This window comes from Saccopteryx leptura, chromosome 5, assembly GCF_036850995.1.
Source record: "Saccopteryx leptura isolate mSacLep1 chromosome 5, mSacLep1_pri_phased_curated, whole genome shotgun sequence".
Classification (NCBI taxonomy): Eukaryota; Metazoa; Chordata; class Mammalia; order Chiroptera; family Emballonuridae; genus Saccopteryx; species Saccopteryx leptura.
Window position 1 is genome coordinate 70,795,452 of NC_089507.1, and position 23,300 is coordinate 70,818,751.

At 37.7% G+C, this 23,300-nt stretch overlaps 1 protein-coding gene across 9 annotated transcripts in view; it reads right to left on the reverse strand.

Moving 5' to 3' along the window:
- Positions 1 to 23,300, reverse strand: part of FAM13A (family with sequence similarity 13 member A) — a 291,193-nt gene that overhangs the window by 42,216 nt on the left and 225,677 nt on the right. For 6 of the 9 annotated variants that reach the window (XM_066384500.1, XM_066384499.1, XM_066384496.1 and 3 more), the window contains 5 exons: positions 20,715 to 20,756; positions 18,530 to 18,709; positions 12,790 to 12,976; positions 1,482 to 1,558; positions 1,072 to 1,114 (listed from right to left, as the gene is read on the reverse strand). In XM_066384500.1, coding sequence (XP_066240597.1) covers positions 1,072 to 1,114; positions 1,482 to 1,558; positions 12,790 to 12,976; positions 18,530 to 18,709; positions 20,715 to 20,756 — 529 coding nt within the window. The remainder of the gene's footprint in view (positions 1 to 1,071; positions 1,115 to 1,481; positions 1,559 to 12,789; positions 12,977 to 18,529; positions 18,710 to 20,714; positions 20,757 to 23,300) is intronic. The other 3 variants (XM_066384497.1, XM_066384505.1, XM_066384503.1) reach the window with 1 other exon arrangement.

Below are 23,300 nucleotides of genomic sequence, written 5' to 3' on the forward strand. Positions count from 1 at the left end.
TATGGAGGTGGGGGCTGCAGCTGTTAATAAATCCCAACTCCCAGCACAGTACATAGGACTTAATAAGTTCTTGAATAAATCTATTAGTGAATAGCTCAGTGTCCAACAAAGTTAGGAATCAATTGGTTAGAGGGTGAGTTCTATGTATAATTAATATATGAAGAGTCAGATCCAAGAGTAGGTTGAGAAAAGCTCTAATTCTTGCCAAAAAGAAAACAGTAAGGATAAAGGTGGAGTTGGAAGCATGTGGCAGTAGATGACATACACATACGAATTAAAAATGAAGTTGAGCCCAATGAATGGAAGCCAGACTGGGAGCAAAGAAACCGAACGCTCAGGTCAGCACGGTGCTGCCCTCAGAATACCACAGGGAAGGCAGGTCAGGAACCGGAACTTTAAGACCTAGATAGCATAAGGGAGTCAAGATGTTTTTTCTATGTTGCTTACTTAAAATGAGGCACAAAACACAGAAAATGAATTGGATTTAATAACTTGAACTGATTTCATGTTAATTTGAAAGTTAATAAGATATATAATCCCTGTGAGAGAGCCACTGAAATTTACTGGCTATTTCTTTTTTATTTTTTATTTTTATTTATTTATTCATTTTAGAGAAAAGAGAGAGAGAGAGAGAGAGAAGGGGGAGGAGCAGGAAACATCAACTCCCATATGTGCCTTGACCAGGCAAGCCCAGGGTTTCAAACCAGTGACCTCAGCATTCCAGGTTGACGCTTGATCCACTGCGCCACCACAGGCCAGGCCACTTACTGGCTATTTCAATCACTTAAAAATGCACACAATCGAACCTGAAGCTTTGATTTTTTGTTTTATTTAATGACATGCCTGAGAGAAATCTCCATGCTATTAAAGTTTATCTGTGCAAGTAAAGCAAAAGAATGGAGTTATGATTTCTCAAGTAATCTTTATGTCTCAGTATTTATCATTCTAACCAAGTCACAATCCTGTCACTTAATCTCATTATCCCTTCATGACAAGCTAATCATACTTTCCATGTATACTCAGGAATATACGAGTGGTCCTGTCACAGTCACAATCTTCTTAGCTACTCACCTCAAAATGCTGGGTGTGTCCACTGTCTTTTTCATTTTCATTGCTAGAAACGACAACAAAATATCATAAAATGTCCATCTCTTTTATAAAATTGCTTTTCATTCACTGGAGTTATGATTACATTTATTTTAAAAGTAGGTTGAGTAGCTCTAAATAAAATTCCTATAAAATTCAAAACAAAACAAAACAAAAAAGTAATCAAAATAAAACAAACATAGAAAGACAAACATGAATATGGTTTTTGCCTTTAACAGCACCTGGGTAGATACTTTTTTATTCTAAGAATGTTTCTTATTATAAAATACTGTTGGTAAACATATAGTCCATTAATTCTACTCTTTTTAGTGCATTAAGTGAAAACTATTTATGCATACTCTTCAAGCAATGTGAGAAGAAAAATTTAAAATTACCTGTCATCAGACATCAGTTCAACATCATCAGGTCTAGCCCTCTCATGAGATGGTGTGGAGTTGAGACTTTCCATATTCTGTAACAAAACAAACCATTGGTTGTCCAGTAGGAATGGTAAGAAATATGTAACAGCAGACTCTCCGTTCTTTAAAGGAGGAAAAATTAGATATTATGCAGCTATAAGTAATTCTAGTCCTTGTATTTCTGTTTGGTAAAACTAGTAAAGTTAGGACAGTTTATTATACACTGCTTGCATAAAAGTGTATGTTAAATTTTATCATTCCTTTTAACCAAGATATCTGACGTATCATAGAAATGGACATTGTGCCCTATAATGTCCTTGGTAGGTATTATCCACATTTTATACCTAAATGTGTAATATGAGGGTGGCAATAGAACTAGAATTGAGAAATCTGACCTTGAATCCAATCAGAAACTGATGTAACATTCACTGATTATTTAAAAACTTTATAGTACATATTGTCAACATGATATATACCTAAACTGTAAATCCATGAAAAGAAAAAAAGTTAACTTTTCTGCAATATTTGATGTTAATCTTTATATTTGCTAAATGAAAAAGAATACAAATGGGAAACTTGCTTTGAAAAGCATGTATTTCATGCTGACCAAGAGGGTTTAATGCTTATCAGGAGGCAGATCTGTAAGATTTTTTTGACTGCCTCTGTGATTACCAGCCAATGCTTCCTACAAACAACACAGATGACTGAGCACAGAATAAGTAAGCAATCTCCGTGAAGGAAGATTATAAATAAGCAAACAAGAGCACATTTACATTTCGTAGAATCAAAAACATAGCTGCCCTGGAGAATTGGACCTGAATACCACTGAACTCAGAGATTCACATCTGTACTGGAAGAACATTAAGTACAATTTACCTATTCTTTGTTGTTGTTTTTTTAGTTTTTTAAATTCATTTTTAGAGAGGAGAGACAGAGAGGGAGAGAGAGGAGAGAGAGACAGAGAGAGAGAAGGAGGGAGGAGCTGGAAGCATCAACTCCCATATGTGCCTTGACCAGGCAAGCCCAGGGTTTCGAACCGGCAACCTCAGCATTTCCAGGTCGACGCTTTATCCACTGCGCCACCACAGGTCAGGCAATTTACCTATTCTGTACCATCAAAATAATGAACATATATTGAAGTAACATGTGTTCATCTACATATTTATAATCTCCCATTATAAAAAAAGCCTTTACAAAGTAAATTTGATTAAGGATCACAATAATCTCATGAAATCAACATATATAAAATTCTCCAAAAAATAAACATATAATTAGAGTAGAAAATTAATCTTTGACTTGGCAGATGGATGAATTACTTTCCATTTTTGTTGCTCTGGCCAACAAGCCTAGAATTCCTTTTTTTTTTTTAAAGAGAGGAGGGGAGATAGTGAGGCAGATTTCTGCATGCCCCCCATTTGAGGTCCATCCTGCAACCCCATCTGGGGCTGATGGTCAAGTACATATCTATTTTTAGTGCCAGAGGCACTCCAACCAAGCTATCTTCATCACCTGGGGCCATAGTTGTACCAACTGAGCCACTGGCTGTGGGAGGGGAAGAGGAAAGAAAGGGTGGGAGAGAAGCAGATGGTTGCTTCTCATGTGCACCCCGACCAGGGATAGAATCCAGGATGTCCATATGCCGGGTCAATGCTCTCTCCACTGAGCAGCCAGCCAGGGCCTAGAATTTCATTTTATTTTTTTGTATTTTTCCTAAGTGAGAAGCAGGGAGGCAGAGAGACAGACTACTGCATGTTCCTGACCGGGATACACCCAACAAACCCACAAGAGAGTGATGCTCTGCCCATCTGGGCCGTTGCTCCATTTCAACCACAGCCATTCTAACACCTGAGGCAGAGGCCATGGAGCCATCCTCAGATCCCGGGCCAACTTTTGCTCCAATGGAGTCTTGGCTGCAGGAGGGGAAGAGAGAGACAGAGAGAAAGGAGAGGGGGAGGGGTGGAGCAGATGGGCGCTTCTCCTGTGTGCCCTGGCCAGGAATCAAACCCGGGACTTCCACGTGCCAGGCTGATGCTCTACTGCTAAGCCAACCGGCCAGGGCTGGGCCTAGAATTCTTAAAGTTTAAAATTCTAGGCTATATCCAAAAATAGAAACAAAGGGAGACAGCATAATATAATAGTATACTGGTGTTCTAGAGTCAACATGTTTGGTTTGAATCCTAGCTTCATCATAACTGTATGAGCCTACCTGACCCTCCATTTGCTCATCTGGAAGTTGGAATGGCAACAATACCTAACATAGGTTGGTCATGATGATTAAATAAGATAATATGTGTAAAACAATAGAATAATTCCTGGTACATTTAATGAATATTAGCTATTGTTGCCGATATTATTATTTCTAAAACTATGAAATCCTGAAGGAAAATATTTTACTACTTGTCCACAGTGAAGACAATGTCCCAAGAACTGAAAAAACAGTGTCTGTGTTTGCTACTGAACATGATTTACATGCTTAGATAATTTACACAGTTAAATAATTTATGAATAAATCTGAGAAGAAACTATGACAATAACTATATTCATATTTTTATAACTTGAAAGTTTAAGTTATAAGAGGCCTCTCTAAAATGGCCCTCATTAAACCAAAGCAGCATTGCTCTTATTACCTGAATGTGATCTTCCTGATAAAGAGCAATGTATCTATGACAAAGAATCTGTTTGTTCTCACTGGTAATCTTTAATAGATTATCAAAATCTTTAGTTTAAGAACTAGTGCAATAGTATTAGGTTTTCCTAAAGTTCTGAAACATGAATTGTTAGTGAAAGCACAACCAGTTACTTTCAGATTATTTTAAAACAGTGTCAATAAAAAATATTTATAATGATATGCAAATGACTATTTCAAAAGACATAAAAATATTCAGATTAAGGCTAAGAACTATTCAGAAAGCAAGAACAGAAAATAAATCATAATAGCATTATAAAAATTTAAAGTTAATTCAGTTAAAAGGTTGGTTTTTTTCCCCTAAACATAAAGAACCAAGGTTTTGAAGTATGTTTTAAATAGAAAGCTTTGCAAAAAGCAGTTGAAAATGTGAGAAAGTTTAGCTATCTCCAGTGTTAAAACAAGTTAGTAACTTCTTCAACTTCCTTCCCCACTCCACTTTTTAAAAAATGTTTAGTTCATATGTTTAAGAACTCCTCAGAGATTTGAGTTTTTACTAGATATAATTGACAAACGATGACTTTCAATATTGTCCAGAATTACTCTAAAGCAGGGGTCCCCAAACTACGGCCCACGGGCCGCATGCGGCCCCCTGAGGTCATTTATCTAGCCCCGCCGCAGTTCCGGAAGGGGCACCTCTTTCATTGGTGGTCAGTGAGAGTACTGTATGTGGCGGTATGACACCGCAAAGTTTGGTGTTGCTCACGTACAGTACTACCTCCGGTGACGCGGGACGCACGCATCACGCCTCCGGAAGTGCATCATATCACTTGTTACGGCTAGCTGTGACAAATATGGAACCAGACATTGACCATCTCATTAACCAAAAGCAAGCCCATAGTTCCCATTGAAATACTGGTCAGTTTGTTGATTTAAATTTACTTGTTCTTTATTTTAAATATTGTATTTGTTCCCATTTTGTTTTTTTACTTTAAAGTAAGATATGTGCAGTATGCATAGGGATTTGTTCATAGTTTTTTTTTTTTATAGTCCGAACCTCCAACGGTCTGAGGGACAGTGAACTGGCCCCTGTGTAAAAAGTTTGGGGACCTCTGATTTAAATAATAGATCAGCAATTCTCTCACTTCATGGAGATGGGGGAAAGGTCAGATGGAATGTACAGGTCAAAATACTGTAGAATGCTTTCACTGTATGAGTGTGCCACTGCACTTTCAAATGTTCTGTAGTTGTTAATAGGACTTGTCTTATGAGAAAATACTGGCTCAATGCCTTTTGAAGGTTTTGAAATATTTTATGTCCAAAACAGTTCTCCAGGTGTGGTAAGAGTAGTTCATTAATATTTTAATTTATTAAAGTAGTGATTTTCAACCTTTTTTTATCTCATGGCACATATAGACTAATTAGTAAAATTCTGCAGCACACCAAAAAATAATTTTTTTGCTTATGGAATAAACAAACAAAAAGTCAGGTATAATTTGATTCATTCACACTGGATGGCTATTGTGTCTGCTGTTGTAATATATATATTTGTGACAGAAACAGAGAAAGACAGAGAGAGGGACTGATAGGGACAGACAGGAAGGGAGAGAGATGAGAAGCATCAATTCTTCATTGTGGCACCTTCACTGTTCACTGATTGGCTTCTTGTATGTGCCTTGATGGGGGTGGGGTGGGGGCTACAGCAGAGCAAGTGACTCTTTCCTCAAGCCAGCAATCATGGGCTTAAGCCAGTGAACTTGGGCTTCAAGCCAGTAACCTTTGGGCTCAAGGCAGCGACCATGGGGTCTTGTCTGTGATCCCACACTCAAGCCAGTGACCCTGCACTCAAGACAGACAAGCCTATGCTTAAGCCAGCAAACTTGCTGTTTGTAACCCAGGTCCTCTGCATCCCAGTCTGATCCTCTATCCACTGCACCACTGCCTGGTCAGGTTGTTGTAATATTTTTATTTGACAATTGAAGGAAAAAGCAGTCAGTGCCCCTGACTAAATAGATATTGCATGTTTTAAAAATTCTTGCAGCACACCAGTTGAAAATTGCTGTCATTAAAGGTTGAAGTTAATAGAATTTGTACAAAAATGTTTTATTGCATTAACTTTTAATTAGCCTTCTAAAGATGGAATATTTTAAATAAGTAGTTTTAAGAAATAGCAAAGAACAGTATAATGTAATGAAATTGCTTCTTGAATTGCATTTTTAAAAACAAGATAAAAAAATAGATTGAATGTCGAGGAATATACCTGGTGGGTTAGTGTACTGATCAGATCTGGAAACCACGCACATCACTTCTTACATCATGTTGGAGAGAAGTTGGTCACATGTCGACATCTCCTTGCAGAGGAGCCAGGAGGTGTGTTGGTGCTGGGCATGTGTCTATTATATTACCGTGGAAGAAAAGTAGAATGGACGTGGGTGGACAGTGAGCAAGCTCTTCCCTGACATCTTCCTACAGTGCCGGTTGCCTCCTTTATAATCCAGAAAATTTTGCCTCATGTAAGTCCTACCAGTGACTTTCAAAACATGCAAATAATAATTTATTTGGACAATTTTGGGGTGTCAGAAGGAACTGAAATTTTAAGAACCACCCTTCTAAATTTATAAAAACAACCTCACATTTAAAAGAGCAAAAGCCTCCAGAAAAGGCTTAGACTGTGGAATTTATTTTCAATTCTTTCCCCTGCCTCTCCCCACCCCGCTCACTTTGACATTGAAACAAGCTCAAAACCTGTTTGACCACTAAAGCACTTGAAACCACTTGGAACAAAATCAAATTTGTCTTCTAAAACTATAAAATGCTGACAAAGGCTTTATAGAGGGCACACAAACAAAAATGCCTTTTCTAAATATACAAACAGCTCTCAGTCTGAAGGCTGCATGGAATGCTGCTAGTCAAAACAGGTTCATTATTCTAACCTTGAGCTCTAAGAGAAGGAGACTATTTGATATATTCTCATTAACAAATGATTAGTGGCAGCTTTGAATTCCTGTTTTGTACCCTTTTGTACATTTTTTTCTTTCACTGATTAAAGCTGTAGAAATTCATCCATATTCAAAAATAGCAACCGGCACTGTAGGAAGATGCTCAGGGAAGAGCTTGCTCACTGTCCACCCACATCCATTCTACTTTTCTCCCACAGGAATATAATAGACACATGCCCAGCACCAACACACCTCCTGGCTCCTCTGCAAGGAGATGTCGCCATGTGACCAACTTCTCTCCAACATGATGTAAGAAGTGATGTGTGTGGTTTCCAGATCTGATCAGTACACTCACCCACCAGGTATATTCCTCGACATTCAATCTATCTTTTATGTGAGCTAGATGGAGAGAAAAACCACCACAGTGCCCCGGAAGCTCCCTGTGGAAGATGACAGGCAGGCATTTGGCCTGGGTCCCTGAAAAACAGTATGGAGCAACCCCTCTACTCCTCTCCCCAGCCCTAAACTCCTACTTTAGATTGTCACTGGGGAAAAAACTCTGACTATGTTCAAGACATTGTGTCTCAGGTCTTTTTGTTATGTAAATTATGCTAAGCAATATGGCAACCATTTCTTCACTCATTTTTCACCCCAACACCTATTTAGTGAGTGCCTAACTCTCTGGGCATGAGGATACAATGGTGAGCCAGACAGACACCTGTCCTTGCCATCAGGACTTCTGTGTTTTGGTTTCTGCTCCAACTGTAGTTTGTTACACTATTTATATTACCTTCCTTTCTATGACAGGCTCTGAGTACTAATGTTAAATATTAACTTACAAAACATAAAATTCAAGCCAGCATACTGTTTTCTTACTCAATAGTATACTAAGAATATTAATCCTAGATGTGTGTATAAAGATGGTGAGATTAAAAAGTTAGAAGCTGTGGTGAATTTTTTGATGGGAATACTACTTGGCTGTAAAAAGAAAGAATTCTTCCCTTTTGCGACAGTATGGATGAATCTGGAGAGCGTTCTGCTAAGTGAAATAAGTCAATCAGAGAAGACAAATATCATAAGACTCCGCTTACATGTGGAAGCTAATGAACAAAGTAAACAAAACAGAGACAGAAACAGACTCATGGATACAGAGAACAGACTGACAGCCGCCAGAGGGGAGTGGTGTTGGAAGGGGCTGGGTGAAATAGGTGAAAGGGTTGAACAAAAAAATAAAAAAACAAAAAAACAAAAACAACTCCAACAAAACTCGTTGACACAGACAACAGTATGGTGATTACCAGAGGAAAAGGGGGTGGGGGAAGTAGAAGAGGGTAGAGGGGGATAATGGGGAGGCAGGGAGAGTTCACTTTGGGTGGTGAACACACAACGATGTATTATAGAATAGCACACTTACTACCTATATAATTTTATTAACCAGTGTAATTCCAATAAAGTCAGCAAAACTATTTTCTAAAAAGTTAGACGAGTATTCACTTTTCTTAGATGAGAGGCAGGCTGTGGTTAGAACACAGGGACAGACGTTTGGTGCTATGTGGACGAGGCAGTAGGGGGAAGCCATTCAAGTTTTTTGATAAAACAGTCTTTGAGTCAAAGAAATTTACTATCAATCCCTCCACTTGTGCTCTAGAGAGAAAATTTTTAGAGGAACTCTTTTTTAGGCGAAGAAAAATGAGCCAACGAAGAAAGCAATGAAAAGTGCGTGTGTGTGTGTTTGTACACGTACATGGGGATGGGGTGGGGTGGAGAGACGGATGTAGAAAATAGAATTTCTGAAGATACTTCTTAACCTTAAAGGTTAACCTTAGAATTTAGAAAAACCACTTCTTCATTTGACCAAGTAAGAAAATAAGTGGCGATCTAGAGAAATTTTGGAGCAGGAGTGAGGGAACTTGCTAAAACCACAAGCCAGCTGTCCTAACTGGTCAAAGTGAACCAGGAGACGAGTTTCCTTCTAAGAGAGACTGGAGGGCATAAGCAAGAGCCAGAAGTTTAAGGAGAGAGGAAAAGGTCAAGACCGTAGCAACAGAGTTAAGGCAGAGCACTGTAATGCCACTCACTGCCACTAATTTTCAAGGTCTGAATTATGTCATCTCTTGGTCTCTGCTGGTCATGACAGCCTTGGGAAGGGAGAGGCCAGAGGGGAAAGTGCCCAGACAGTTCCCACTTTAGAGATTCCAAATCTGCAAGATGCTTCTTCAGGTCTACAGCATGTTCTCCTGTTTCGCTGTGTTGTGGGCTGGTGAGATCACTGTGAAGTTATTACTCACCGCCTTCAGTTACTCCCCTCTCATTTTCTCTGGAAAATGGCCTTTGCTCCCATCTCTCCACCAAAATTGCTCGTATTAAGTGATCTCAGTTTTCTAATTCTAATGGTCAAAGGCCAACTTCTACTTGATCAACCATCTGACCGTCTCTCCAACTGAAGATACGTGGTTCACTTAGCTTCCAAGACAACAAACTCACCTCATTTTCCTTCCACCTTCCTGGTTGCTCCTTTTAAAGTCTTTTCTACTGGTATCTTTTCATCTCCCATCCTCTAAATGTTGGTAGGCCTCAGAATCACTGTCCCCAAGGCCACTTCTCTTTTTTGACTCCCACATTGCATCTGCAGCCATGATATCCTCCCTAAATGCTAGGCCCAGAAATCCAGTTTCCTCCCTCCTCTTAGATATTTGATGGGCAGTTCAATCTTAACATGTACAAAACTGAACCTATGATATTATCCCCCAAACTTCTGTCTTTTCCATTTCAGTAAATTGGCAATACAAATCTTCTAGTTGCTCAGGCCAAAATGTTGGTGTCATTTTTGACTCCATTTCACAGGTAGGTGATGTCAGGAAATCTTGTCAATTCTTCCTTCAAAATGCATCCAGAACCCATCTATTACTTCATGACTTCTGCGATGTATTACTCCGGGAGGAACCATTCACGTTGTGGTTGATGTGAACAGCGCCCTCTGGAGTAGTGCATTATGCAGCCTGCAAGGCCGTCTGTGCTGGCTCTAGTGTCCCCTAAATTCAAACATAGATTATTGCAGTAGATTCGTAATTTGGTTTCCCTGCTTCTGCCCACTTACGGTCGATTTTCAATGCTGTAACCAAGACAAATTTCAGTAAGTCAGATCTCCATTCTACCTAGAGCCTCCAGTGGATTCTCATCTCACCCAGAGCAAAGGCAGATCCTCACAATGGCCGCTGAGGCCTTAGTCTGCCCCCTCTCATTACCTCTCACTTTGCTCACGCCCTTTCAGCCACAATGATGTCTTTGTGGTTCCTTGAACATTTTAGATAACTTATTGCCTCAGGCTGTTGCCACCTCCCACGATAGTATGTACTGATATGGCTGGCTTCCTCACTTCCTCTAGGTCTTTATACTCAAATGTCAGAATCTTGGGATGTCTTGTCTGACTACTCCATTTAAAATTGCACTCTTGCCCCCTCACAATTTCAGCCCCCAGTTCCTGCTTTATTTTTCTTTCTAGTAGTTTTTCACTATCTAATATATCCTATGTTTTACTTATTTTTCTTGATTATTGTCTGTTTCTCCATTTGAATGTAGGGCTTCATGAGGATAGCAATTTTTTGCCCGCCTTTCTCACTGTTGTGTCCCTAGGATATTTCCTGGCACATGGAAGGCATATAATTATGTACAATACCTTTTCCCCAGCTGTAGAAACACATATTTAGTTAGGATGCAAAAAAACTTGAAATGGAGTAGAGAAATATTTTGAAGGAGAATTGGGTAAAGTTAGAAGACTGAAAATAGTGGGAAGACTCACAACTTAACTCTCAGGATGTAGTCTAAATACTAGTCATTGTGATGTTCTCTGGCTCTTTGCTTTGTGTGAAGATTAGATTTAAAATTCATGGAATATGAGAGTTAGAAAAGATCTTAGAGAACACCTTCCCTTTATAGATGAGAAAAGTTTTTCTCCTAAGTTGTGTTGGCAGGATTTTAAGTTATTCATTGCAACAAAGACATGGTCCACTTTGCTTACTTATGTTAATATGTGACAGACACAATCCCGGAATGCAGAAATTGGCAACTAAGGTGGGAGCAAATCCTTTCATATAAGTAAGACCAACATGAAATTAGGCTCTCCCATCCAAATGTTTTTAAACAAAGACTATGTCCCTAGTTTTTATCAAACACATATTCTAAGGCATAAATGTACTTTTCCACTTTATTAGCTATTACAACCGAGATAACTTAAGACACTATTCCTGGTGAAAAAAAACCCCAACTATTAAAAGGTTCAGTTCCATAAAAAGAGATTCATACAGAGAAGCACATTCTTTTCAAAGAAGCTAAGAGTCAGACTTTTAGTTACTGTAATTCTCTTTGGCACATAAGCAAATTGTGGGCCAGATAAAGAGCTACTGAAGTTAGTATGATTTTTTTTTTAAACTTACATTTCTCCCAAATAAGAATTAAGTTACTATAAATAACATTTACTGTGTAATGGTTCCAGGGCTCATATTCTTTATTTGGAGAACTGTGTGAGATATGGTCTGAGGTACATGATTGCTCTCTATCCATTCTAGCAGATCTGTTGTAGAAACAGAGCATCAAGATATTGGGGGAGGGGGGAATAGAATAAGCATGCTTTCCCTAGATTTGCATTTATGTATATTTCATGCAGGGCAAAATTGGGACATTTATGTGAGCACATGCAAAGACTGACAATGAAAAAAATAGGTGACCTATAAGTTTTGCTAAATGTTTGGAGCTAAAGGTATGTACCCAGCATGGAGAAACAGCTGGTCGAAGGTAAAGTAGGTCAGAGAATTTACACACTAATCTGGAAGAATGTATATTACCTATTTTTTATTAGGAACACCAGTTCATGTTATGTTATGAAATCTATCTCCAGTTTATATGTTTTTGGTAAAAATTTTTTAAAACTAAAGAGAATTAGAAGACAGGTTTTAGTTTTAACTTTTCAGAGAAACAAGCATACAGAAAAAGAATGATGTATGTTAATTGTTAAACCAAATAATTATACTGCTCACAGAAATTAGGGGATATTTTATAGCTTCATATTCATTTTGAAATATTTCCTAATTTTTGTGAGCAGTATATTTAGTTACTGAGTGAAATAATTTGTCACAACTTATATATATAGAATGCTGATCCAGGGTTCAGGTCTGAGGTAACTGTGTAGGAGATTGTTTAGTCCTCCTGATTAATTCAGAAGAAGATACTTGAAAGAATATAGACTTAAAAATAAATTTCTGAACATGAGAACAGTTGATCCTATTTTCCTTTGTATTTTTATCTTAATTTAAGTTCACTCATTAAAAATTGTTTTCTATATATTCATATAGACAAGAACAAATAGAAAGGGGAAAAACAAAGGCAAATGAAAATTATTGACAATTTTGTTCCAAAATAAAATTTAAAAATGCTCAAAAGAATGAAAAAAGCAAAAAACAAATCAACTTGAATAATACGGAACACAAAGTAAATTACTAGTTCCTCTGGTAAAATATAATCTTTCTCAGCCTTGATTTTTATATTTATAAAGAAGAAATATATGTGTATATATTTATTAGTAGCTCTAAGGTCTCTTTCAGAACTTTTATAATTCTGTAAAACTCAAGATTGAAATTATTATTTATTTTTACAAAGCAAGAAAAAGAGACGTGATATTTCCTAATTGGCCACAAGTTAGAATTTTATACAATTATTCACTTACCACAAGACCATCTTGATTTTCACTGAGCTCAGAAAGTTTGGAACTGGATTTCTGACGTTTAGGTTTGCCCCTTTCTTCAATGTAACCGGAAGTGTTTTCATGTAATTTTTCCGCTTCCTGAGCATTCAAGATACAGTCATCAAGGTTGGTTAACCCAGAAAGAATGTTTTCTTTGTTGATAAGTCCCCTAGAATTAAAAGAAAGTTATTTTAATTGTATTTTAAAAGGTAAAAGGGACATTTTAATCACACTGCCACTGTATCACCTAGGAGTCAGAAGAGTGCCTAGAAATTCCAATTTGTATCTTTGATCAAAATCTGAGCACAGTGCCACCCCTGAAACCTCTGGTGCCCAATAAACCACACTTACAGAGCAATTATTCCTAGAGGCAAACTGGCAGAGGGCTGTGTTTCTAGCAATGAACAACTTTTGTATCTGTACCAAAAGTAATTGTATTCAAACATTCAAACAGGAGGACCAGTGCAAGCTCACAAAATAATTTTGTGACACACACACACACACACACACACACAGAAATAAATCTTATACATTAATACAATGTGTGCAGAATATCTGAAAAGGAAATATAATCTGTTTTTATAGAATGAGACATATTGATTTTCCCAAATGCTAAAGACATTTTGGCATCGTAAAAATGTATTAGTATCTAAATCTGACTGTTAGATAATCTTGCTAGAAGTAGTAAAATAAAAACTATAAAATACAGAGCATTTTAATGGAAATACAGATTTGTTACTTCTCAGTACAAGGAGTTTCAAGATGTCAACTTATAATTGGAGGTGCTTCGTGACTCAGTTTTAGAAGTAGATATAAATTTCATTATTATAGAATTCATTTAATGTTCTTGAAATAGTTTTAAGTATTTTAAACAATGTCTTTTAAGAGGTTTCCACAAAATTAAATTACTTAGCAAAATGTTTATTTGTCTTTTACTACATCACAGAAGAAATTAAACCAGTAGTGCAGGACCATGGCTTGGTAAGATACAAATGAATGAGATTTTACTCTTTTTCATGGTATGACCCTACAGGTACCTCTCTAAACAACTAAAGCTCTATCTGAAAATAAATGGGTTCTAAAATAGATGATCGTATTTTACTCTTAGTTCAACCATATCCAACAATAAAAGATGACATTTAATATTTATTCTGCCATCTAAATTCATATCTTGTCTTAGATGGGCTAGAATGGAGCAAAATTATGAATTAATATTATGATAGTATTTTCAGTTATACTATCTGGTGATTTTAAATTTCCGTATTTAATTTATTCTTATTTTATGCAACTTTTATGTAAAAAATATATAGTTAATAAAATTAAATAAAAGATATGTGCAGCATTTATAAGAACAATCTTTCTACAAATAATTGAAGATATCAGGAAAGGCTGATAGGGACTAACATGCTGTCACACGTGCCCATGCAAACATTCTCAAACCTCTCCCTCCACGCCGGGAGCAGTGCCTCTGGTGGATGGCTGTGTGAGTTTGTTCTGAAACTCAAGACTGTTTTACTATTTAAATTCTGTCTTCTTGTCACTCTTCATGTTTTCACTAACTCCTAGGGTATACATCCAATAGCAATTTTTAATGGAGAGGTTTTTTTATATTTTAAAGCTGTTATAGACTAAACTGCACTCCCCAGATTCGTATGTTGAAGCCCTCGTCTCCAGTGGAACTGTATTTGGACATGGGGTCTTTAAGGAGGTAGTTAAGGTTAGATGAGGTCAAAAAGGTAGGGGCTAATCCAATAGAACAGACGTCCTGATAAGAAGAGGGAGAAACACCGGGGGAGCACGCACACAGAGCGGAGGCCCTGGAGGACACGGTGAGGAGGCACCGTCTGCAAGTCACAGAGACTGGTCTCATCAAAACCCAACCTTGTCAGCACCTTGACCCTGGGCCTTCCAGACCCTCAGAACCGTGAGAAAATACATTTCTGTAGTTTAAGTACTCCTAGTCTGTGGTACTCTGTTATGGTAGCTGTAGCAGACTAATACAAGAGCTAAAATCTATTTTTAAAAATTAAAGGACAGTTTATTTTATAAGCTTTTGAATTGTGAGTGAATGGCTGGAATAAATCCTATCCAAATAAATACATGAAAATCTGCTTGTGCACTTGTGCTCATGTGGAAATCCTGTTCTCCTCAAAAGAAAGTCTTCGCTGTTGTGTGAGCCAATGCCTGTCCCCACAGGACGTGTGTGAGCATGAGGCGTGCTGGTACACAGTCTCTGCCTGCAACGTTCGGACAGATTTCAATCAGACTCGACATCACTTACCTTTGACTTAACTTAGATCTCTGTGACCTCTCTCACTTCCACTATCTAGATCTATTTCTTGTTTTTTCCCCCCCGAGTTTCCTCTTCACCCCTATATACACATTTAATGTTTTAGCAATACTGACCATTTATTCTTTTCCTAATAAAGCATGCTTTTTTAACGTTGCAACAGAAATTTAATATAATGTTTATAGAATAAAAATATTTTCCAGTTCTTCATGTTTTAAAAGATCAAAATCGTTTTTACTTAGGTGATGCTTTACTTTAAAAAAATGTTTATTATGAAATTCCCAAACATCTAGAAAAATAAACTATCGCAATGAACTACCATATATCCATGATCAGGATTCAACAACCAGCAGATAGTAAAATTTTAAACTGTATCTTTTCACATAATAAATATAAATATATTACTTAAGTTTTTACATTTTTATTGTAGCAAATAATAATAAAAGTCTGATGTTTCCTTATCAATTTAGACAAATAGGAAGTTAGGTGCACTGAAATGAAATATTTATCATCTTAGTTAAACTTCTGTATTGCTTATTTAAAAAATTCTGCCATAATGATTTTAGTACATACTTTGACTCTTTAATCTCATCTCAAAATATGGTCATCATTGGCTTCAAGGATTTTTTTCTTTAATATAGCTGCAGCTCTAAGTTGTTAGGAAATAATATACAGTAATTCAATAAAATTTCTATTTTCCAAAACATTTTTAACCATCCCATGGCTAATAGTTTTGAATAGAATATATAGTAAAGTCTAGCTTAACCTTCCCTTATTTTTTAAGCACAGTCTGATGACAATCTTAGATAAAAGAAAAAATTACATATAAACATATATTGAGAAAAATATATTTATACTTACTATATGCTATAATAATGATTCTAACCTTGTCACAATTGATGGCATGTTAGCGTACTGTATTTTCCTGTGTATAGGATGTACCTTTTCCCAAAAAATTTGGGGTCTAAAAACTGGATTCGTCTTATACAGTGGTTGTAGATATTTTTTTACTTGCATTTCCCGCTTTTTCACATGTACAAATTTTATGATGAACAAAGGTTGAGTTCAATAACTTTATGTAATACGTACATTTCTTTTTTCAAATTTTGGGCCCCCAAATTAAGGTGCATCTTATACATTGGGGGCGTCTTATACATGGGGGAATATGGTATTTCCTGGGAACGTATGAGAGGACCATCACAGGGTGGGGGTCGGGGGGAGTAGTAGATCTGGGTCCTGAGAGATAAGGGCCTCACTCTCCAAATTCCAGGAGAGCTCAGAGAAGCAGCTTAGTATAGCCTGGGAGTTGAAGAAGAACTATCAAGACATAATAGTGACCCAGGGTCAGCTTAGGAGAGAGCGTCGTGACTAGGAAGACATTAAAAGGATTTCTGAATGCCAAGGCCACATACTAAGGAAAAAAGAGACTGTTTGTAAGTTACCCAGCTATATATAGTATGCACCTCAGGATTCTCTCTCCCAGTTCGCAGCTGTTATTTGACCACAAGTAACTAGGACGAGTGGTGAAAAGAATACCAGAGATGACAAATTAAGGGAAAGGCTGAGGTTTCGTGGGTGTTTAGGTGACACGTCAGTGTCTATCATTCTCCCTCTCCTTAGTTCCCCTGATATTGATAATAAAATATCATCAAGATAGCTCACACTAGAAACGACCCTGGGCTTGGGAAGCTACAGGTCAAATCTGCAGGAGAGGTCATTCCTGTTCTCTCTGTGGGCCCTACTTCCACATCCAGCCTCCATCTGTCCAAACAGAGAGAATGGGTGAAAAGCATGCTGTTGTGACACACTAAGGATATTTTAAAATACAAAGTGTTGCTACAAACTATTGGGCAAAAAATGAAGCAGAGTATAAGAACAGTGTTAAGTAAATAATTTGTATTTTCTGTACAACACAATATAAGCAGTTCACAAACCAATCATACTCCTAAACCCTTCCTTATAACGCTTAGTCGGTAGCTAATTTTAAAGGTAAGTATCTCCTGTATCATAATTTTTCTATTTTATGCAGGGAATATTACAGCACCCCCTTCTTTCCACCAGTTCCAAGACAAGTGTTTTTGTTTTTTTAAAAAGTGCTGATTGCCTAAACCAATCGTGGCAACATTTCACAATAGATACAATCCAATCAAACCATTAAGCTTTATGCCTTAAACTAATACAGTGATGTATGTCAATTATTATTCAATAAAAACGGAAAAAAAAAGTGCTGCTATGTCACTTAAGAAGTCAGTGGGTTATACTACTAACACTGTTTTACTTCTAAAATTTGTTATATTTGAAACCATGAGTGATGCACAGCATAAAATTTACTTGTACTTTTTATCTTCTGTGTCCTTAAGCAAAAATAACTTTTCTTCTTTTCTTAATAAAGATTTTGATATAGATTATAGGTCCAGGTAAGAAAAAATGATGGAAATAGGGTCTACTTTAGTCTTTGACATTTAATAATGAGTCCAAAATAATAACTTTATAGAGTCTAAATATATACTACAGTAGATAAAGATATTAAAACTTTTGGGAAAATATATATAGTCAGCTATATATAAATTTATTTTGCTTGACAATTTAAATCATGATTTTTCAATAATTGTTCATTTGTATTTACCAAACCTTTAAATGAAGAATAAAGTTCCTCGTAATACTATTCTTGAAATTCACGCTGTGGAAATGCCTTAAAATCAGTCATTATAATAATAAAAAACTCAAGTATTTCTACCTTTTTAAAAGATTTTATTTATTCATTTTTAGAGAGAGAGGAGAGAGAGAGAAAAAAAAGGAGGGGGGGAGAAGAGGGGGAGGTGTAGGAAGCATCAACTCCCATATGTGCCTTGACCAGGCAAGCCCAGGGTTTTGAACCAGCAACCTCAGGATTACAGGTCAACGCTTTATCTACTGCGCCACCACAGGTCAGGCTTATTTACACTTTTGATTAGACTTAAGTTCAACCTTTCTTATATTAAAACATAATCAACTGTTAGAGTATTAGAAAGATATTGTAATATTTAATTAGGCCAATATAGTAAAAAAATCTGGTGGTTCATCAGCTAGTCTAACAGCCACCCAGATGTTGTTTTACAAGGAAAAAAACACCTCTGACAGACATATAGTGATCTACTCCTCTAATTTTCCAGGGTTCCTTGAAATAAGACATTCATAAGGAGTCCATGAAATGTATTAAATCAGAGGTGGCTTCCTATAACATATTAAACATTGAGACAAAACTGAAACATTTATTCAACCACTAAGAATTTCCAAATGTTAGCTAGCTAGGTTAAGAACAGTCAAAATGAAACCTTTGTAAAGTTTTGACCTAAATACTGAAATGGGATGACTCTGACACAGTGACTAAATCAGGTGTATATTTTTAAGAAAAGAAAAAAATACAAACAAGAATTACCAACACCAACTCACATATCTCTGCCAAGTCGAACTGCATCCTGCTCCTTGGATTGGCGTCGTCGCTGCCTGGAGGAGGTGGTGCCAGGCGCTGGGGATATTCCCGATTCTGAGTCCTCGGAGCTTTGGCCACCGGAGCTAGTAACATCAAAAAGATGCTGTTCCACAGCCGACCGGATGGTTCTTTCTAAGAGTCTGGTAAAATAAAAAATACACAGTGATTCAAGCAATCAAGAGTATCAATGAGTGCCTTTAAGAATATGTGCCCATAAATATAAAAATATTGGTATTCCAGTGGAAGAGCTACTACAACTTCATGAGCAAAGACAGTGAATGAGGCATTCATCTCAAGAATATTTGCATTGTGCATTAAAAGCAAAATTAACTGAATAAATTCCACCAATTTGATAACTGTGTCTCTTCTCTTTGTGAGTCCAGGATTACTGAAATGTTCACAGCAAGTCGAGCAACAATTATAAGAGGCATTCAGGAAGTAAAAGATTTTTTTTCCTCACAGAATAATAATGGACGTATTCTTACAAAGGTGTGTTTCTTCCAGATTCATACCAGTTTTGCAAAGGAAGAGAACGTGATTTATAAAGCAAACTGGCACAAATAATTTTATGATACTTATTATCTATTTAAAATTCATTTAAGATAAAATTATATAGGGAGCCATGCTATTAAAAAAAGAACAATCAACTAGAACAACCACTATTCATAACAAAGCAGCAAAGTCTTTCTGAACCTCTATTCAATTAAATTGTGATGTGTACAGTTGGAACTGTATTCATACAAGCACCCCAATATATATCACAGAAAATGGAAGAATAGATTTATTTTGGTCAGCCTGAGAAAAACAGTAAAGCACAGGGGCTGAAAAAAACACATGATAAGATAATAAATCATTTTTAAAGCCACATAATCTTTCACCACACTAATTCTGAACAAGCTGACATAAAAAATTCTAAACTTAAGCTCAAAACATGTTCCCTTCATGTGAAAAAAGAATCACATCCAAACTCATCAAATTGCACACATTAAATGTGTAGTTTTAGTATATCAACAATTACATCTTAATAAAGCTGTTATCACATTTTCTCCTCTTCCTCCACCTGATCCCTGCTAATGGAAGATGCTCCAGAAAGGCCCACCCATGTCCCAGCAAGGAAGAGAGAGAAGTGGGTGCAATGAAAAATCTTTGGGAAAGGGACTATTTACAAATATTTATTTACTGATTAATATATGCTGGGCGTCTTTCTAGGTGTTAGGGATACAGCCAGAATATGACAGAATATATATGTTGATATGAGGAGAGACAGATGATAAACAGATCATGAAGTTTCAGATAGTGATAAATTTTCTACAAATAGAGTCCAGGGTTGGAGAGTGACAGTGGGTAGTCAGGGAGGACTTCTGGAATAAGATGACATTTGAGCAAAGAGGTGACTGATAAGAAAGTGAATGGCCAGGCTGAGGAACAGCCAGTGCAAGGGCTCTGCAACTGATATATGCTTGGCCGTTTCCAGAAACAGAAGGTCACGTGTTTGAAACATAATAAACAATGCTGTTGGACAGGTAGGCAAGGGCAGATAACTGGAGTTCAGTTTTCAGTCAAAGAGCAATCAGTAGCCTTAGGAGGAAAAAGACAAGTGATGGATAATTTTAACAGTGCTCTGCTGCTGCCCAGTGGAAAAAGGATGGGTTGCCATCACTAATTCGCTTTCTTTCCTAGGCCCCTACTAGACTGAAGGCTGAACCCAAGGCTCATTGGACACCATACACCTAATACTACACCTGGCATATTGCAGGCTCTCAATAAATGCAGGCTGACTAAAATTAATGAAGGAAGAACTAAAGGTACAGTTAATACCTTAAGCTTTAATGGCATCCTCCATTGTAAGATACCTCCCAAAGCCCACAGGATGCTTTGCAAATACCGACCCTGACATTATTTAGACTGAAATAAATAAAAATCTCCTACGTTGAAATGGTAGAGCTGTCTCTAGTCACCCACCTACACAGAAGCTGAAATAGGAAGGCTTCTTACTTAACGATCTCCTCTGTGTAGTTTTCAAAATCATTTGGTTGCTCATTGTATTAATCTTCCAACACTATGCAACATTAGAATTGCCTTTTCTTTCTGTTTTTAGTACGTGGGTAAGGAGGGGCGGGGGGAAATCCAATTCAAGTAACTTACTCTCCTGTTGTGGAAACATTGCTGACTTGGGATACACAGGCACTGTGGGAAAGAAGCAAAGAGAAGGAAAGTCAGACTAGATGGAGGCCCAGAGACTGGGAACCCAACAATCGAAGGGGATCCCAGGTGTAAGGTATTTTACATTAGGCTGGCTCTGAGGGACCCTTGCACAGTGTTTAACCATCATCGACGGATGCTGGTTTTCACTTGTCTCTAGAATTAGACATGGCCCTGGGTATTTATTCCTGAACAGTGTTCTTTTCTCCTTCTCCATTTTAAAGATGTCCATGACAAGACAATTTCATAACTGACCTTTGAAAACTCTCTCTCTCTCACTGCTGCCATGGTCTTAGTGTCTTTTTATTTTCCCCCAAAGGGTAATGCAATTGCTGCTGACTGCCTTCCTGCTACCAACTCTACCCTCTTCCTGCTCTTCCCCAGCCCAAGTCCGCCCCTTCCTTGCCCCCCTCTTCCAGACCTGCAGAAAGAAACATCTTTCTAAAATGGCTCTGATCATGCAAAGAGCAGCAGGGACACTAGGAAATTGAGGACAGGGAACTAACACCGTTTTCTATACCACTCTTCTAAACCATCTTTTCTTTTTTCTTTTTTTTTTGTATTTTTCTGAAGCTGGAAACGGGGAGAGACAGACAGACTCCCGCATGCACCCGACCAGGATCCACCTGGCACGCCCACCAGGGGCTACGCTCTGCCCACCAGGGGGCGATGCTCTGCCCATCCGCGGGGTCGCTCTGTTGCGACCAGAGCCACTCTAGCGCCTGGGGCAGAGGCCAAGGAGCCATCCCCAGCGCCCGGGCCATCTTTGCTCCAGTGGAGCCTCGGCTGCAGGAGGGGAAGAGAGAGACAGAGAGGAAGGAGAGGGGGAGGGGTGGAGAAGCAGATGGGCGCTTCTCCTGTGTGCCCTGGCTGGGAATCGAACCCGGGACCTCTGCACGCCAGGCTGACGCTCTACCACTGAGCCAGCCGGCCAGGGCCTAAACCATCTTTTCTAAGTCACCTTTCCTTCTTAAATTCCTCAAGAGAGACAATACCTCAAGCTTTACAATGTTTTATCTTAACACCTAATTGGCAGCTCTTTTGTTGAACATTTCTAAACTTCCTCTACTTTCCCATTTTCTCTAAAGCCTGAATTTGAAAGTATTAGAAGAGTCAACATAAAGTAGTAGAATGGTGAAATCGTAGAACGCTGTCTGATTAGCACCCTTCATAACTTCGCCCTCTAGCCTGCTCTCTATGTTCATATAAGCACAGAGTAGGGGGTGAGGCTGGCAGCTGTTTTAACCATATCAATAAATATCAACATGGTCATATTTTTCCCTCTGGGGCTTAGTGAGCTTCTAAATCAAGATTCAAAAGTATCTATGCTTAAAAAAAAAAGATGAAAAATTTCTTTAGTGTATGTCAAACTATACTGCTCACAAAAATTAGGGAATATTTCAAAATGAATCTGAAGTGATAAAATATCCCTTAATTTTTGTGAGTATTTATTTTGCCTAATGGATTTGTTCTCTCCCTTTTTCTTCCTTCTTAGTAGAAGACCCCTAAAGCAAATAAAAGCTGTTAATGACTAGTATTGATGGTTACCTTTCAATCACACCAAACATCCTAATTTTTATGCTGTAATTTTCAACCTATGAACATGTTGCTTTGGAATCATCTGTTGAGTTTCTCTTCCTTGTACATGTAGATCTCATCTCCTACAACTAACTCAGAATCTAAGTGCTTCAAGAGATTCTGTGATATTTCTCACTTTCTTTAATTAGACTCCCTATCACTTCCACCGCCATCATACCCACCAGTATCCCAGAGGTGATCAACAGGCACTCACTCTAGCTCTAGAGAATTTCCTTTGGTTAAAGCTATAGCTCTTTTTCATGGCCATAGATTGTAGTCAAATCCCAGAAAAACCATCTAAAACAATGCTATTATGCACGAGGGAAACTCTGAGAAGAACCTTGATTAATAAATGAAATCAATGAACAAACAGTTAAACACACCCTAACACTGAGTACTTAGTATGTTTCACACACCATGCTAAGTATTTTTACAAAGATTTTCTCATTTACTGTTTACAATAACCCCATGAAGTAGGTTCTATTGTTTTCTTTTCCCTGTTTTCAGATGAAGAGGTTAAGTAACTTGCCCACAGTCATGAGTCAAGAAGTAGATGAAATTGGGATTTGAACCAAGAAAGTTTTAGCTCAGCGTCTAAGCTCTTAATCAGTACACTAAACTTTTAATCACTCACTCACTAGAAGAAAAACTCCTTGGAGTCATTTTTGTATATGGAGCCCTGCATTTAGATATTTTACTCTGCTTTTCATCACAACCATTTCTTCTATGCCTCACAATGCCTGCTATTCACTGTGGTTCCCAGGTTATATAACCAGCAACAAATCCTTTGCTGGTCTGTCCTTAACTGGAACAGACAGTCCCTGTTTTTGATGCTTTGTGGCTCACCCTCTGTAAATTCAACACTGTATAATTAACTCCTGTACTCCATTTCTCAATGCAGTTATACAACCTTGGTTTTGGGAGCAGGGACCAATGTGAAGAATGACTTGG